Source organism: Manis pentadactyla, chromosome 1 (assembly GCF_030020395.1).
Source record: "Manis pentadactyla isolate mManPen7 chromosome 1, mManPen7.hap1, whole genome shotgun sequence".
Taxonomy (NCBI): Eukaryota; Metazoa; Chordata; class Mammalia; order Pholidota; family Manidae; genus Manis; species Manis pentadactyla.
The window spans coordinates 90,269,308-90,288,661 of NC_080019.1; the positions used below are offsets into that span (position 1 = coordinate 90,269,308).

Consider the following 19,354-nt stretch of genomic DNA (forward strand, 5'->3'; position numbering starts at 1 on the left):
GGTAGCCATTATTATTGAGAGCCTAGGGTGTGCCAAGTACTGTGTGACCTTGCAAATGCAACCATAAACATGGAGCAATCCCTGACCTCAAGCACTCTGTAAGTTATTAGATATCCTACTGTTGATTTTCAGTTCTGAAATTACAAGATTCTATTAAAGAGCCATCACAATAGCAGACCCTCCAGAGCGTTATATTCTAGAGACTTGAGGCATTTTCTCAGGAGTTTCTTCCTTCTTTGTGTACCTGGATCCAGCTGGTTGCAGGATTAATTCATTCACAGCAACGATACGTGTGCATCACTTTCAAATACTAGTTTATGTCCTGACTGGCATAAAGGTGAGAGCAGAGCACGCTTAGGACCATTTTCACAGAGATTTTGACTTTAGCAGACAGAATACTTCATAAAAAGTAGGAGACAATCGATTTGAGAAATACCTAGGCAGATAACTTTGCCACATAAGGTACCATCCCAGATACCAAAGTTCTTTCTATTACTTATGAATAAACCAAATTACTAAACTTTAAAGATTTCAAAAACATTTTGGTTTTCAGTTAATTTTTCCCCAGGGGAATATTTATTAGTATAAAATGGAAAAAATATGAATAAGAATACTTGTGAGCATGCACAAAACTGGTTTGCCACGTTGTTTTTTTTTTTACTCTCTTAGGACTTGAAGCAGCCTGCCAAGGCTTAATTTACTAGTTGTCTCTAGTAAAACACAGTTCACAATGAAAAATGAATAAGATTTTGAGACATTATCTTTAAATATGATGTAACAGTTTAAAATTGGAACAAAATATGCGTTCTATTCTACTTTGCATTGACACCATTATGGCATTTCCTTTCTCCTTAGGACCGCATGTCTAATTCTTAAACCAAAGCCAAAAAGTAGTGATGCAGTAGTTGGATGCATCTTCAGTGTCTTACAGACCGTTCTAAATAAACTTCTGATTAATCACACTCATTTCTCATCCTTTTGTGATCCTTCAGCATGTAAGAGGTATTTAGTTTCACAATGTAACAGTTTCTTATTAATTTGCTACTTATTTGTACTTTGAATTTATGTAATATGGGCATGTTTGTTCTCAATAGTGAAACAAGAACAGAGACTATGACCATATACTCTCAAAACCTCTGATTTGCCCAGGAAGCATCCTGTACTTATTACTAGGCCTAGTACTTCTTACTAGGCAAAATAAGAATAATCAGAACCTTTGAGTATGGGAAGGGCTTAGAGAGCCTGGCAATACTTACTAAGGAGAGTGCAAGAACCACTCTCCATTCTCATCACCCATACTCTCTCTGAGGGATCCGATCTGCTGCCACGGCTCATGTGCTACCTTAGGACTCCCAGATCCAGATCTCCAGGCATGGCCTTCTCCCTGAGGCATTTCAGCCACCATCATGGCCTGGTTATCTACACAGATAACTCAGATTCAAATATGCAAACCAGAATGTTCCAACTCCTTCCTCCACGTCAACTTCCTTTGTGTCTCCCTTTTCCCAGATGGCACCCTCATTTATTCAGCCACATGAGGCACCTGGCGTCATCCTTGGTTCTTCCATTCTCCTTATCAGCCACGAAGTCCTGTCAATTCTACAACTTTAATAGCTCTTGAATCCATCCTCTTCCTACAATTTCCAACTTTGCTTCAGCCCTTCATTTCCCACCTGCTGATAGCGATAGCTTCCTAAGCAGCCTTTTGAGCTCCAGTCAGATTTCCTCTACTCATTCTCTCCACTCCCAGGCCTGTGACCTTTGTCAAATGCAAATCTGATCACATCCTTAGGTCCACTTCGGATTTCACCCCACCGCATGGATGGGTGTAGCTGCACGTCTGGGGCCTCTTCCAGTTCAGCTGCCTGCTCGGAAGGTCTGTCAGCTGTGCCTGGGGAGGGATGCCCCTATTTCCGCACTGCCACCCCGCTGCATGTCTCAGATCATACTTGCCTGTGTCAGCAGACTGTCACCTGACCATGTTCCCTCTCTCTTCCTGCCCACCTTATCTGCATTTTCTTGCTTCTTGGTGACTGCAGAGGACAAGGGGATGAGGGGAAGTAGGAGGGAAGAAATGTGATGTACCAAAGAACCTGGAGTCCAAGTCGCTCATGCTCTTCCCCTTTGAATCCCAGAGTCCACGGCCTTCTTTTGTGAAATGTGTTCTGTTGCACACTATGCATGTGGTTCTTGTGCGGCTCTCAGTGGGTGGTACAATGTCAGTCTGTGAGTCTCAGATGGCAGTGCTGCGGGTTTAGCTGAGCTGCTCTGTGGTATTGCTGCCTCCGCACCCATTCTGTTTGGCCAAGCCTCAAGCGGAGGCCTTAAACTTACACTAGGCCCCTCTTGCAAGTACATGCCCTAGATAACAGCCTGCAGAGTCACAAGCAAATGTAAGTCCCTGCTATGATTTCCCCAATGGCCCTTGTGATCAACAGTCTCCTTACTTCCCATGGCTGGCCTGTGCGGCCCTTAAATACCTCTGGGGAGCTTACCAAGACCCTGCTCTCTCTGGCCAGGCTTTGGCCTGGGGACCCCAGAGCATTTCATACACAGACCCAAATAGAGTCATGTGCTCCAGAACCTGCGTCTCTCTCTCTCTCTCTGCCTGCCCCCTGCCTTGCCTTCCCCACGGGGCTGCTAAGGTGTACAGTGTCCTTTCTCCAGGACCTGTGAGTAACACACTTCTCTGTTTCAATTTCTCTTGTGCTTGTTTGTTGAGCAGGGCTCACTGTCTGGCACCCTGTGCTCTTCCTAACAGACGTTAACTACCCTAGTCTCCCCAGATGGCTCTGTCCTGATTCCACTACAGCACCACATGGAAATCATTAATTCACAAGTATTTTTTGATAATGATAAAAGAAGGAAAAAAATTGAACTGTGAAGAAAAAGGCAAACTATCCCAAGATAGTCTTGAATCCTGGTTTAAAATAAAATGTCCAAGGAAAGTAACGCTTACCTTCTGCTGTGGAAAGGTGGACTCCATCATGGCTGCTTCGAAGCTCTGAGCACTGTCTTCCTGGGTCTTCTCCCACAGAGCTCTGAGAAGCTGCACAGAATGACTCTGTATGGACAGGGGCTCAGGAAACAGGCTCTGGAAGAGCATCAGTGAGAAAACCTAACACATTATCTCCTTTCCCAACAATATTGTTTGGTTGACTATAAGGCAGTTTGGGCTTGGTCTGAACTATACAGGGTTTACATTTAAATAAAACGACAAAGAAATCTATCTTCAAAATCAAACATGATACATTTTAGGCTTTTCACTTTTTAACAGAAAATTTACATTATTGAACAGGATTCTCAAGGTCATTGACACTGATCTCTATAAATTAGCCTAACCTTTATGAGGTAGTGTTTACCTTGATCATTTCCTAAGCATGTTATTTCATTGGAAAATGGCTAATAAAAATATTCATATTTATTTTTTCAAAGATCTGAGAATTAAGCATAAAATTAAAACTAGAATACAAATATAAAGTCAATTTTTACAGAGATCATGAAGAATAGGAATTGAATACGAGTTTATTATACAATGACTCAAATATGAACAGTGTGAGTGGGTGGTGGGGGAAACAAAAACACCTTTAATCCTAAGTGGAGAATGGGTGAATATTCCTAGAGCTTCAAGATACTCTTAAGTTTTGGGTAATATGATTGTTATTTAATGTAAAGCAAATCACATTTACATAGATTTCATTCAAGTCAATGAAAATAAAAATTTCAAAGGAATATTTAAATTTTGTTTGTATATTTATCAATCATGTGCTGTTATAACTATAAATGTAAGATGAATTTTAATAAAATGCTTGAATAATATAAAACTAATATAAATGTATTAATGTATATATTAAATTTAATATGTAAAAAAATGTAAACCTGAATATAAATATAAAATAAGCATGTTAAGGGAACAAATTTATAAGAGCAACAGAACATCAATAAAAGGCAAAAAACATTATTTATATACATACAATATCATATATATTATCCTTCATGTGTGAGATGTGATAAAATAATGATGCTGGCTTATAAAATCCTATTTTCTGTGTCAATGACTGTCCAATGACTTATGAGACTGTAGGTGATCTGTGTGTACGAAGTTTCTATTAGTAAATGAAAATAAGTTTTATTTTTCAGAAAAATCTAACAATTATTAACAAGATGAGCTGTTTCTCATACTGAGTAGGGAAAAATAGAGGATCTTGTACCTCAAGTAAGTGGCTCAAAGATTTAAAAATGCTAAGAGCCATAATGTAGTTGTGTCCATAATGTGGACACATTTGGGAATTTCTTGATTATTACCAGATACTTACAGCATATGACTTTTTACAGCTGATTTAATTAATCATCATTCCAAAGAGAGTCATTTAGATTGGAATCTGTGAATTTGAAAACTTCATGAATGTATTAAATTGATAGAGAAGAGAGAGAGTCATCACAGCACACAAAGCGCATCCTGGGTTTGCAAGTTTCAAGTCAAAGATTTGATTTTTATTTACCCTAAAGTCAGGATTCACCCAGATCACACAATATCAAAGGTGTGGAAAAGGAAAGGGAACATTATAGTAAAAGGAGCAAAGAAGGACAGCAAAGTAGATGCTTTTTGGTGATTTTGCTTAAAGAGAAAGACAAAGAATTAGACTAAGGCAATAAAATAGGGCCAAAGGGGCAAACATAAAATCAAGTTTTCTTGTCTCATTTTCAGAAAACTGAGAACTTAAGAACAAAGCCAAAGATGAGACCAAATACAAAATTGCTAATGAAAACTATTTGAAAAAATATAAGTAGGAGAAAATAAGGACGTTTTTTCAAGAGAAGGAAGAAAAAACAATTACTATTTTATATATTCACATACAATTTGATTCATCAAAATGTAAATTGTTCTCAATGAGATATTATTAAATGTTCTTAGGAACACTTAATATAGGAAAAGATGGTATTCCTAAGGCACAGCTAAGCTGTCTCTTTTCTTAATTACTACAGTTCTACCTTTTGATTATGACATATTTGGCATGAAGTTCACTTTTTCTTAATAAATCTGGCTGACTCTTGTAGGGGCTGTTATGGAAAAATTTTTAAATAGAAGTAAATACATTATTTTATCACTTGGCCTAATTTTTAACCATCTTATAACATTGACATTCTGTTTTTTTTCTGCCTCTGCTCTCCCTGCCCATGTCCTCCCATTGTATGTTTTAATCCATGCACAGCAATGAAAAGACCATTGAGTCAGATGCTCTGAGTTCTGTCCTTGAAATTTCTTATCTGTAAAATGATGTCTAAGATCCCTTCTATTACTAATATTTTATAATCAATGCTGACATCCTTGCATCAAGTTTTTCATTGTTATGTAAATTTATCTATATACATAAATTCTATGGAAAAAAGTGGCACATATCTTAACAATGTCAGAAAGCATATGTTGATATTAAAATTAATTGGAGATTGGAAGACTGTGTAGAAATAAAGGCTAGTTCTACATAAGGAAAACTATTTCCCCAAATAAGCTGTTTTGTTAGTGTTTAACAAAAAGTATTTCCCCTTTCTTTTTTAAACTTATTTTTTAATTTTTTAAAGTGAAATGTTGATATGCAATATTAAATTGGTTTCAGGTGTACAACCTAGTGATTCAATAATTATATGCATTACAAAATGTTCACACAATAAGAGTTACCATCTGTCAACACACAAAAAGCATTTTCTTTTTCATTCTGTTTTAAAGGTAAGGATATTCAGGATATTAATAGGTTTGGCCTCCTGATTATGAATCCAGGTCTTTTATAAGGAAACTATCCTAAACTATAGAAAATCCATGTAAGAAAGTAATGAAATGTGTATTTATTGCTGTTGTCTACATACCAACTCTGATCAACAAACAATTCAGTAAAAGTGACTATAAACTCTTACCTACCAACTCATTAAGGAGCCGAGATGAACACATGAAATATACATACCTGCTGAAATAGAAACATGATCTGTATCCACAGCTGAGGTTCTTGGCTGATGAGAATAAAACTGGATTTACTGTACAGGCAGTAATGACCCTTCAGGGAGCAGGTGAAGAACAGCTTTGCAACACAACTTCTAACAGAATCTAGAAACAAATACACATAGTATTGACCATTAGATTCTTCCCAGAGTTACACTTTCAACTTCAACACACAAACACCATTAGAAATACTTTCTTCAGTTTTCAGTCTGTGAACTAATAACTCCAAACAACTGTGCATTTGGAAACATGTCAATTTCATGGAACCTAGTTTTAAGTGAAGATGTTTTCAACAAGGTGTATTCTATCTGTCTTTCTCTTGCTTTAATAAACAATGCCTGAGGACTCTCCAAGCAATTCTTTGGAAAAAAACAACCTCTCACCAATAAACACAGAGATGCTCTGCCATTTCCATTTGACTGGGCATCTTGAAATGACAGCCTGGGAAGAATAAGCAAATGGATGGAGAAAACCCAGGGATTTCCAGGCAGCGGATGGTGTGCCCTCACCTGCTTGTTCTCTGGGTTGTGCACGGGACACAGAGACAGCCCCCAGAATAACTCTGGCCAAAGGTGTGGCTTCCTGTGAACTGACATGGTCTAGTTCTCAAAAGTCATTTCATCTTGAAGAGTTTCAGCAGGGAAATTTAATGAGATCGTCTTTTAGGGACAAGAAAGTGGGGCAGAGTAGTGGTGGTGGTGGTGGTGGTGGTGGTGAGCAGAGGTAGTGAGAAGCCACATAGAGAAAGAGCCATTTAATTTTTACAACCCTACAAGACAGGTGTTATTATTTCTATTTTCAAGATGAAAAAACTCAGCCCATTAGGGGTCAGTTTCGTGAGTCACTGTGAATGCCTTGTTCGCCTCTATGACCTCGGCATGCGGCATGCAATATATGTGGTTCATGGCACACAATAGATCTGGACAAATGAATGACGCTCAGGCAGCCAGGAAAAATTCCTGAAGGCTGCCCAGTTTGTAGCAAAGCCAGGATTTGAACTCAGCTGAGATAATGCCATGTTGGGATCCCTTAGGCTCTACTATACTGGGGCTTTTTAAATCTGTTGAGTCAGGCTGATAGCCCATGGAGTATTTCTTATTTCACAATTAATCTAACATTTTAAATGAAATATTTTGAAAATTAATAGATTCAGTATGCCTTACTCTTAAAAATGGAAATGGATTAGAGTTTATTAAAAGTTGATGGGGACCCTGTAAGGCGGCAGAGTCAGTCCCCACCTACAAGAGTCCATTGGGTTCCCTAGGGTGTCAGGGGAGGCTTATCCGTGCAACATCAGGAATGGCAGGCTTGTGGGGAAAAGTCTGGAAGAGTTAAGGGAGTGTGGCCAAGGACAGACTAGAGGAGAAGACACTGGGAACAAAACAATAAAGCCACAGGGCAATTTGCAACTACATACAGAAATCTCAATTATTAATATCTTTGTGTGATTCTGAAACATTGGTATGGAAGAGAATTCATTTTCATGAAGTTAATTATTCTGGGGGATTAAAAAAATTGGGGTTTGAGCATTCCATAACCTTATATAAACTCAGAAATCATTTCTGCTTGCTGGGGGATGGAATAGATCGTGAGATGTAAAGAGTGCTTAAACTTGGTGGGAGAGACCGGGAGGTCTGGCACTGAGGCAGAGAGATGTCAGAGAAGAGAAAAGAGCACAACAGCAACTTAAAATTGCCCTATCAGAAATTGTTTGACAAGAGTAACTAAATATACTTTTTTGGTACTGATCTTCTGAAAAACTGAATTTAAATTACTAGATAAATAGGAACCCAAATAGTCCATAAGCATTCTTACACCAAAATGGTATTTGAAATAATTCTAGCTGTATGTCTACATTGAGACAGCAACATGTTTTAGTTTAGTAAAAAGTTTCAAAAGAAAACATTCTTTGCTAAGAACCTCTGCGGTAGTTTGACAGGCGCAAGTTAGGCTTCAGGCCTCTGCCAGGAAAAAACAGTTTTTGTCTTTTTCCTTCCTCTAAATTCTTACTGCCCACTCATGTTTTCTTTTGAAAATGAACATTGATTAGATTTATTTAACTCACCCTGGGTCTACCAGCTTTTTATACACAAACCACAGGGATTCCAGATTGTATAAAATGAGCTAAGTGGTAGAAGAGAGACCTTTAATTTAGAAACATATACACTGGCTATAAAAATAAATTAGTTCTGTGATATAAAACTTTCGCTAGTGCTTTGAGTAAACCTGATCTGTATCAGTGTTCTTCTCATTTTTTTTTTCAGAGCTTTCTTGGCTTGGGAAGTTTTCCCCATAATGTTAAAGTTTGTTACATTTTCTCTGTAATTTCTCCCTCTTGCTCATTCCATAGTATGCACGCAATAAATGGTTGTTGGATGAATGAATGTCAGATACTGTGTGGAAAGCAAGAAGGTCCACGATGTGGACCCTGTTCTTAAGAAGCTTACAGCCAAATGGGAGAAACATCTATAAACAACAGTTGTAAATTGTTTTAAGTCAATGAGGTAATGGAGGGACACACAATTATAACAGTTAAGAGAAATAAGCAGTTATTCTTATTGATGAACACGAGTAGGTTCAAAATGGGGAAATATCTGAGGTGGCCTTGAAAGACTTTGAACTTAGAAAGTATGAGAGATAAAAACTTTGAGTGTAGGAAACACCCAGAAAAAAAATCACATAAGGCAAAGATATCCAAGGTAATTCCAGGTAGTAAGGTTAGTATAACTGTGTCATTAAGATATTATTTTTTACTTATACAATTGATGCCCAAAGGGCTATTTATTTTTCTGTTAGTCTGGAAGAGAGAGGAAGTCATGCTTTGCTGAATACAGAATGCTTTCCATTGTCCACCAACTCAGATCGCTGCTTCTTTACAATTTCTATTTTGCTAAATTGTGGCTTATTTTTGTAAAAAAAAAAATCAAATGATTTGGTTTTGTCTCCATAAATACTGAAGTTAACATGAGCATCAATAATTGTATAAAATAATGTAGATCGAAATACCCAGAGTCTATATGTTATATACCTGGGTAAATTAAAGGTCTGATGCAAAATATAAGAGCATTTGGTCTTTTTGAGACAAAGTTTTTAAGAATCATTTGGAATTCTTTTCCTCTGCTACTTTTCTCCCATAGTCCATACACTTTTATTCCTGTATTGCATTCATTGTACTGTATTTTTGTTAGTATTTTTAAACAAACTTTTATTTTAGAACATTTAAAGATTTATAGAAAAATTGCAAATATGTACAGAGAGTTCCCATATATCACACACCCAGTTTCCCTTATTACTAACATCTTAAATTAGTATGGTACCTTTGCTACAAGTAGTGAACCAGTATCAGTACATTATTATAAACTGAAATCCATACTTGATTCAGATTCCCTTAGTTTATGTTTAGTGTTTTCTGTTCCAAACTTTCATTTAGGATACTACTTGACATTTATTCATTATGTATCCTTAGGTTCTTCTAGACTGTGACAAATTTCAGACTTTCCTTGTTTTTGATGACTTTGACAGTTTGGAGGAATACCTTCCTCAGGTCTTTTGTAGAATGTCCCTCAGTTGGGATTTGTCTGTTTTTCTCATGATCAGACTGAGGTTTTTGAGTTTTGAGGGGGAAGACCTTTTTTCATTTGGAGGTAACCACTATTTTCATTTTACCATTTTTCAAGAGCACGTTTGATCAACATGACTTATGACTTTGACATTGACCTTGACCACCTGGCTGAGGTAGTGCTGGCCAGGTTCCTCCACTGTAAAGTTACTCTTTTGCTACACTTCCTGCTCTGCACTCTTTGCAAAGAAGTCACTATGTGCACACTTAAGGAGTGGGAGTTAGCTCTACCTCCTTGAGGGCAAACTAGCTACATCGATTATGTGAATTTTTCTGAACAAATTTGAACTTCTTTGTTTTGAGGTTATCAAATGCCAAAGAAAATTAGACATCCAGAAAGTAGAGCAATTAACACTTTGAAAAGCATTTTGCAATTAGAAATAATCCTAAATGACATTCTGAAGTTTCAGAAAGCAGTTATAATTTTATAATAGTATTTTTAAAGTCTAGTGGAAATTTTAAATCAAGCAAAACCATAATCAAAAGTAGAAATCAGCTTTTACTTTGTGTGTGTGTGTGAACTAGTTAAATATTAGAGCAAGTTGATGTGTGGGATAACTAATATCAGTATTTACTTTTGTGCCAATCATTCTGTTAGATTTTTTATATAATCACCATTTAATCCTCACAATATCTACTTTATCTCTTCACTTAAGAGGTTAAAGGGTACTAGAGTTAAGTGACTTAATCAAGTAAGATGCAGAACCAGGATTTGGATCCAAGTTCATTAAAATACAAGATCTATGTTTTGCTCATAAAGTAATACCACCTCCTTCAAAATCATATTGTCTAGTAGACTTGAACCTGCCTCCCCAGCTGAGCTACCTATAACTTCTGCAGGGACAAATGAAAAATAAAAAATAAGTTGCCAGTATCCTTAACAAAAGTGATAAGTATTCTAGCCCCAGAAATATAAACTATGGTATTTTCTGTGCAATTACTATCTAGCCAATATAATTCTCTAACTGGGGATAGGATAAATCTTTTCATAAATCTAAAGAGCTATATCAAATCTATAAAGTGAAGCTCTTTGTAGGCCTGTGTAAAATGGGAATGATTGGTCTCTTTTATCCTCAAATGTGACAGGGGGAAATAGGAAAGGATTTTAAACCCAGAGGGAGTAATCAAAATGACTGGGCTTAGAGTTCCTTAGAGATGGAGAATGCTGTGGAAGCAGATGAACGAGGACTGTGGTGGTAACTTTAGTTCCCTCTGATACTCTGCTAACAGTTGAGTGTGAATATTTGCTAAATATCTACATTATGTACCTATATAATATAGATATACAAATATTTATGTTGGGTCTGAGAAACACACCATTCTTCTTGGGGGACCAGACACTTACAGCTCATCTCCCAGGGTTATACTTATATGTACTCTATGCCATCATATACTTTTTATTTAGAGATAACTGCCTTTTAAGAATAAATATAGAGTATGACTTTGATTTTCTTTATAGCTGGTAGAAATATCAAAGAGTTGGCTTTGTTTTTTGGAGACAAGAATTTTAGCTCTTGTTTTGAATTCTTTGTCAAAATTACACTTTGAAAATTCTCTTCCAGCTAAATAAGGGTCAAATAAATGTATCTGGCTTGTTTCCAAAGTTTTTCAATGGAGCTTTTCTTCTCATATCCAAACTGTTATTTCTGGAACGGTTTATAAAAATTCAAACAGAAATATTTTTGCTGAAATTGCTAGGTTAAAAGTATTCACACACAGAACATAAGTTATAAATAAGCAGCAAATTCAGAAAAGGCATTTTGAGGAACAGCAGGAAGGAGCTAATTTTCATTGACTCCTTACAAATTACACTGAACCTTTATGAAGTAGGTATTTTTGGTCCCCATTTTCTGGAGAAGGAAATCTCAAGATCAAACTTCCAGGAAGCAACTGAGTTGGAATTTGAACCTAGGTTCCAGAGCCTATTCTGTTTCCAGTATATTATTGAATGGCTCAGATAAAGTAGGGGTAATAGATGCAACTCAAAAAAGAAGTGTGGTTCAATGGAAAGATCACTGGGCCAGTGGTCAGACGACCAGGGCCTTAGTGGGTAGACTTTTTTAAATCTTTTCCCTGTGTCCTCTGGCCTCTTACTTGTAAAATGGGGGAAGGCCAAAAGTAGATCTAGCATGTATTTTTAAAATTTATATTTTTTCATTTGCTTATTAACTTTCTCTTTCCTAGGTTGCAAGCTGCATTATGGTAAAGAGTTTTTTCTTTGTGGTAAAGTATATATAACATGAAATTTACCACTTCACCATTTTTAGGTATACAGTTCAGTGGCATTAAGTACACCCCACTGTTGTGCAGTCATCAGCCCATCCATCTCCAGAACTTTTCATCATCCCCAACTAAAATTCCATGTCCATTAAATTATAACTCCCATTCTCCTCTCCCACCAGCTCTAGGCAACCCATTCTACTTTCTGTCTCTATGGATTTGGCTACCCTTTGTGCCTCCTATAAGTGGGAATCACACAATTTTACATCCTTTGTGTCTGGCTTAGTCACTTAGCATGTCTTTGAGGTTTACTTATGTTGTGGGGTGTATCAGAATTCCATTTTTCTTCAAGGCTAAGAACGATTTTCCATTGTATGTATATACATCACATTTTGTTTATTCACTTATCCATTCATGGACATTTTGGCTGTTTCCACCTTGGCTGTTATGAATAATGCTGCTATGAACATGGGTGTACAGATATCTCTTTCCCAGAATTTCATTGCTTTTGGGTATATATCCGAAAGAGGGATTACCAAGTCATGTGTTAAATCTATGTTTAATTTTTTGAGGAACTGCCATACTAGGATGTACTTTTCAGCTCTGAAACTATATGATTCAATGAAATTATTTGATTCTACAGAAGAAATGCATCTGTGATGACTGTGCAAAGCGGGGTTGAAGGTTTGCTCCTACCAGGGCTCTCTGGGCTCAGTACAGGACAGAGGGCAATGGGATCTGTTAGAGGAGATTTCCTTCTCCTGCTTGGCACTAGCCACACAGGAGCCACAGAAGCCATTTCTTCTCCTCCCTCCTATTTAATTGGCCTTTGATGAATTTCAAAGACTCAGAATTCAAAATACTGACCCAGAATGAATGAATAAACTGTTATTTAACTGTATAAATATCCTCAATTGAACAGAAAAGAAGTAGGAGGAAATGAAAGCTTTTCCAAACTTGGTAGAATAAAACATATTTTTGAAGTCAACCATAAATTAAAATTTTGGAGAAAAATGTACAAGCTTATCACTTTAAAATAGTTTTGCTTTTGCCTGAAAAAATGGAATAAGATAGCACAAGCCAGTGTGGACCATTTATTAAATTTTAACTCTGTATGATATGCAGAATATGTTTTTATGTTAGACTAAAACTGCGTTCCCTGTCACTCCCAAATTAAAGTTTAGAAATTTTGAGAAGAATAACAATTATTTCATAACTTTGATGTCAGAAATAGAAGACAAGATTCTTTAAAGTAAAAATAAATTAGGTTCTCAAAAACAAAGATTAATTTCTGAAATGACTGGTTGAAATGATATCAAGTAATTCTTCAATAATAGAGATTTCTTTAATCATCTTGTTGTTTCCAGGACTTGGTTCTATAGCAGGTGCTCAGAAATGTGAGTTGTTGAACCCATGTGTGCTTAGGGAGAAACTACTAAATTTCTCATTTGATGAAGACTCTAGGACAGCTAGGTGATGGGAAATAAAACTTTGCCTCATTTTCACTGAATTCTGTTTCTGACATTTTTGACTGAGAAATACATGGTCCCTTCTCAGCAGCTGGTTGGCCCCTGGCCATAACACATGCACGTGTGTACAACATCCCCACCCAGGGCAAAAGTGCTGTGCTCATTTGCCCCCTCACGGCAGGACTTCCAGGCAGTTGTCAAGCAGGCAAGACAGACGCTTGTGTTTCAAATCATCAGAAAGATGAAGTAAAGTTCCTTTGCAAGTGATTACTTTAATAATGCAAATAAAATTCAGAGAAGCAAAGAGAAATTTGATAAATGTATATTCAGAAATGGACAAGCCATAAGTGTATAAAGTCCTATTCTTTGACCCTGATTTTGGTAAAAAAAAAAGTCAAAATTATATATTGATATACACATATGTTGATATGTTTATGTAAAATATAAAACACTTACTTTATATATAAACATAATTTATATAAAATACAAAAAAACATGTATATTAGTCGTGGGAGAAAGGGCTGTAAGGCTATAGATCAATCATGGATAGTGATTATTCTGGGTTGAGAAGTGGGACTGGGCATGGAGAGCACACACTTTTTATTCCATAGTCTTCTGTATTTTATACTTTTCTCCTAATGGGTTTATATTCATGTGTTACCTATATAATTTTAAAAAATGTACAATGAAAAAGTTGGTGTTAGTTAAACAGGCAATTTAAATAATGTCTCACTAAAATGCCATGCAATGGAGCCCATATTTATAGTTTAAAATATATTTTTCTCTTTTGCCTTCCTGAATTCACAACCTTTGCCCTAATCCCCTTGGGCCTCCACCCACTTGGCAGTAGGATATGGGAGTGGTGGTGGGGTAGACATTAGACAGTCAGAGGCGTATGAAGGGGAAGACCAAGGTAAGATAGGATTCAACTGCCAGGACTGGATTGTGAAGCATGGTATTGGCCTTGCAAACAAAGCTTTTATCTTGAAGACAGATATTTTAATTCCTTTATCTCCTTTTAGTCTATCCAGTGAGCATGGGGATATACATTACAGACCTGTGTTGTGTAGGGGATGGCGGCCAGGTCAGTTCTGTGGTTGGTAGGGAGAACACACATAGAAGCAAAAGAGACTTTTCCATTCTGGCAGGGGAGATGGGAGAGAGTGGGAAAGGGGCAACTGTGAAGCCATCAGAAGTGGTCCTGACTTCCCCATCTTTGGGTTTCAGCCCCGGTGAGAGAGAGTGTATTAAATACGTTATGCTAACACTGAAGGCAGTGCTTAAGAAGGAGACCCGCCGGTCAGTACCGATACAGCGCAGCCAACTCCGTTAAAGTACAGCTCATGGAGCCACGCAGAGGAGGTCTGTGGTTCAGCTCTCGGGGGTCAGGCTTGCCTCTGGCATGGTGTGGACATGGGGAAGAAGGAGCTGAGACTGTGGCTGGATAGCTTTTCCAAGAAATCCCCACAATGTGTGTGTGGTGGGGAGCATGCCCAGTGAACAGCAGGGGGAGCTGTCCCTGCCAGGCCTCAGAGCCACGGCACCAGTGGGAGCTGAGGTGGGGACAGAAAGGCCAGGTCCTTGTGCACAGTGCCTGGATGATGTTACACCACCCTAGACTTTGGCTGGAAGATGGTGGTAAGGCCAACAAAGGACATTATCCTTTGGGCAAGAAGATACCCCCTCAGCACCCCCACACCCCTACTCTCAGGCACAATGTTTTTCCAACATCCCAAGGAAAAAGGACCCACTTCCTCATGCCCCCAGATGTCACCTTAGGGAGATAAGCATGGGAGGGGGTAAGAAAAAGAGATTGTTTCCTAGTCATACCATTCAAATGATCACATTGGATTAATATCAACAAGAACTCTTAATTTCCCTCCCTCATTAGCCAGTGGTTAGTTACTTACTATGCATTATAGGTAAGATGATGGTACATTTTCTCTGCAAATCTAAGATGTACTGTGGGATTTTATAATCCTATAATAAATAAGAAGTAATGATAGAGAATAAAACTACACTGAACAAGAAGCCTCAGGTGGAGAAAGGAATCTTGTTCTAATAGAAAGTCAGAAGGTCTTATTAAGAGTCACACAGCAAAGGATAGAGGGTGGGGAGCTGGCTGAGGAAGGATATCGGACGTTTTGCATGTGAGGGCCAAAATCTAATCACACACAGTGGGATATAGCATCTCTTGGTGCATATGCCTGCACACTTCTCACGTGAAAGCTGTTCAGAAATTGTACCAGTTTGCTGTTTTATGCTGCTATTAAGGAACAGAATGAGACTTACCATTAACCTTCAGGTAGTGGAGAATCTTGGATGCCGTCACACCCAGTGTTTCTGCCATGAGACAGGGACTGAAAACCCCTTCTCAGAAGGCATTCTAGGACCAATTTCTCTGCTCCGTATCCAGCGCCCAGTCTTGCTCCAAGGTGATGGTCAAGAGCACAGATTCTAGAGCTAGTCTCCAATTATGAGCTACGTGTCCTTGGGCAACTTACATAACCTCTCTGTGACTTAACTGGGAACAATAAAAGCACCTCTCTCTAAGGGTTGTTTAGGGTGACCAACCATCCGGGTTTGCCTGGGACTGAGGTTGCTCCTGGTACTGGAGACTTTCAGTGCTAAACCAAGAAAGTCCTGGACAGACCAAGAGGAGTTGGTCACCCTGGTTAATGTGAGCATAAAATGAAATAATTTCATGTGAGGTTCTCTGACAGGAGTGTGCTTGGCACAGAACAAGGGTTTAGTAAAGATTGTTATATTCTCATGATCACTCTTACAGCTGCTACTGTTGTATTTGGAGAGAAATGATCCCTCAACCAGGTGGGAGTATTTGAATGTTGCCATAAAACTGTATAGATTAGAGAGAAGGGGCTGCACAATGACCCTTGGGATCTCTAGGTCTCTCAGTGTCCCGAAATTTTCACCTGTTCATTTTTAAAACAAACTGAATACAGAGCTGATATTGAAGTACAGGCTGAGATGAAATTCTATACAATTGAAATAAATTTGTCTGGGGACAGGACAGGTCTAGCAAGAAAGATCTAGTAACGGTGCTTGAAATTATCTGCTTGGTCTCTCTGAAGTCCCCAAAGTTCTAGTACTCAAGTCAGGAGCAAGTGAGACTTTTGATACTAATGCTATTTTGAGGCTCAGAAGCACAGAAATGTGGCAAGAATGCCATCAAGGAGTTCTAAGGAAAGCCTTAGTATTTTGATGTATTCAAAGCATCACAAGTGAGAGGAGCACTTTATTGCAGCAGAATAAGGAAAAAAAATTAGCTAATTTTACTTGATTGGTTTTTACATGTTCAACACTATTCTAAGAGTTTTATGTGTATATTGCTATTACATGCTCACAACAATCCCACAATATAGATACTTCCAGTTTAGAGAAACTGAGACTCAAAGATATTAATAATTCACTATACTTAAACAGAAGTTAATAGCAGTTGTGGTCAAAGAGGGACTTAATTTATACCTAAGTATTTTTAATTATGCAAATCCTAGTATAAATTGTGTATCATTTTCACTTACACAGTATTTAAAGATTTATTGATAATTTATTTTTGGTTTTGACTGCAGTTTTTTAAAAATTGAAGCATAGTTGATATACAGTCTTGGTTTCAAGTAGACAACACAGTGGTTCAACAGTTACCTACATTATTAAATCCTCACCCCCACTATGTAGTTACTGTCAACATAGGGAGATGTTACAGAATCATTGGCTGTATTCTCCATGCTGCACTGTCATCCCTGTGACCAAACTTTTATTATGATTGAGAATTTTTGTGCCCCTTTATCCACCCCCCCCATCACCCTAACCCTCCCCCATGGTAACCACCAGTCCTGTCTCAGTGTCTATGAGTCTACTTCTATTTTGCTCATTATGTTTTGTTTGGGTTTAGATTCCACAAATAAGTGAAATCATGTGGAATTTGTCTTGCTCTGCCTGGCTTTTTCACTGAGCGTAATACCGCCTAGGTCCATCCATGTTGTCACAAACGGCAGGTAGTACAATTGGGTTGGTTATGTGGCACATTCTTGTGGAGGTGGCATGGAAGATTGACCTATGATATCCCACCTCAAAGTATTACTGTTCCCCAGTGGGAAACGTCACATAGTTCTAATGGAAGCATTGCAATCAAGGAAATAAGTCAAGGAGATAAATTGCCTCTGTCAAATTAGCTTTGGAAACTGGAAAGTCTGTAGTAGAAGCAAATGTCGTAGTCATAAGATTGTTTTTGTATGAATTAACATGATCCACGATAGTGGGTGACTTACTTCTGAAAGGCTTAGTTTCATCCATTGCTTTTTTAAGGTTGTATTTAAGTGTAACTTGCTCCATTTTTAGGTGACCTACAATCCAGGAATGATGACATTAATCATCATACTTAACATTAAAGATAGTTACCATTTTTATTCTTTCTAGTTCATTGTTTCCACTTTCATTTTCTTGTTGCTGCCCAGAGAAAACGTTATACCATAAAATAAAGTAGCGATGTTACTCATCCTTCAGAAACTCAAACTTCCAGGTGTAAGCTTGAAACAGCTGGTTATATATTTTGTCCCATAGAGGAAGGCAGAAAGATCTACTGAAGAACTGAAGCGAAAATTAATAGATTTGAATTATCCCTGCCTCAACTTCCTGTTTCTCAAAGTGGGGTGGCTGAACTTTGAGGTGAGAAGCCAATCAACATTCATTCAACAGAGGCTGCAGGAGGGGCCTATTGCCCCTGAGACTCTGGCATCTCATACTTGGCTGTGTGGGAAATCAGAGGCCAGGTGCCAGTTAAAAATCATACAGTCGTTGCGCTGGAGGGGCCCAAGAGTGGTAATCTCTCTATGGTAAGACAGGGTCATGATGGAACCAGATCAGAAAGCTATTCTTTCATTAAAATCTTGATATCCAAACACTTGAAAGCATGGCAAAGCTCACAATTCAATTTGCTCCATGTATTTATATCATCATGGCTTCATTTTGAAGTTAAATAAAATGTTTCTACATTGGCATGACCTCTATTGTCGCCCCTCCGCACCCCACCCCTTTTCTTTGCTTCACTGAATTTGCACTGCAAGGGGACTGTGCTTCCTATAGTTCTTTCTGGCCTGTGTATGTTCAATGGTAATAAGGCAATTACATAATAAAGGCAATGGAAAATGCTTATATTTTGTAAATTTGGATAAAAATAGTCTGTTCTTTAAGAACTGAAACTTTATCAACATTGTTCTGACAACCTGAGAACACGCTGCCATAGACACATTTTCGTGAAGGGCAGTCTGAGAATCAGAGTCAAAATAAGAGGTATTTATGATCCAGAGCCTGCTTGAAAATGATTGAGATATTTAAAAGCTATCTTTATTGTGTGATAAGGTCTTATTCAAAGGAAATCTCTTAGCAGAAAACCGTTGGGCTGGTGCCTCCAGGAGAGGACCTTCCATATTCGTACATTCATGATCATCTGAGCAACCACCCAGTATCTGGTATTATTCTGTATGAAAAAACTATAAGGGAACACTTCATTATTATCGAGTCCTGGGCTCACTTCCTGGACTGACAGGAGCAAAGCAACACAGGTGGGATAAATGACAAGGAGTCCTTCCTGGGTTTGGATGCCCAAAAGGCAAGAAATAGCCACAATGCTATTTCCCTAAGCACTTGTGAGGAGCCTGAAATGACGGCGTGCTCCAGGCGCAAATACCATAGAGCCCACCCCTGCCGAGGCCAGCCCGGGCCCCCTGGCGAGAGCAGCAGCCTTTCTGAACTACATGTGGCTGATGTGCTGGTTAGCCAGGAGCTGCTAGTGTTACTGGGCTGGACGTTGTCCGGGTTGGGACGAACAGAGATGGAGACAGATGAACAGCAAACCATGGGTCCTCACATTCTCCCCACTGGCGGGACATCTTCCACCCCCCTCCCTGGGATGAGACCTGTCTCCGAAGCCTGCCTGGCTGCCGCCAGGGCCCTCCCATCTGGACGCTGGCCCTGTTCGTGGGTCTCCCTGTGTCCACTTGAATGATCTCTACTAGAAACATGCCCTTGGCATTT

The 19,354-nt window shown here is 38.4% G+C and overlaps 1 protein-coding gene and 1 long non-coding RNA gene across 10 annotated transcripts in view; one reads left to right on the plus strand and one right to left on the minus strand.

Moving 5' to 3' along the window:
- VEPH1 (ventricular zone expressed PH domain containing 1) overlaps positions 1-19,354 on the minus strand; it is a 181,962-nt gene that overhangs the window by 39,346 nt on the left and 123,262 nt on the right. For 8 of the 9 annotated variants that reach the window (XM_036904114.2, XM_036904112.2, XM_057499473.1 and 5 more), the window contains 3 exons: positions 5,958-6,097; positions 2,960-3,094; positions 1,974-2,033 (listed from right to left, as the gene is read on the minus strand). In XM_036904114.2, the coding sequence (XP_036760009.2) occupies positions 1,974-2,033; positions 2,960-3,094; positions 5,958-6,097 (335 nt within the window). The remainder of the gene's footprint in view (positions 1-1,973; positions 2,034-2,959; positions 3,095-5,957; positions 6,098-19,354) is intronic. The other variant, XM_036904113.2, reaches the window with a different exon arrangement.
- Positions 1-19,354, plus strand: part of LOC130683274 (uncharacterized) — a 69,580-nt gene that overhangs the window by 35,597 nt on the left and 14,629 nt on the right. The gene's annotated exons all lie outside the window — the stretch shown is intronic.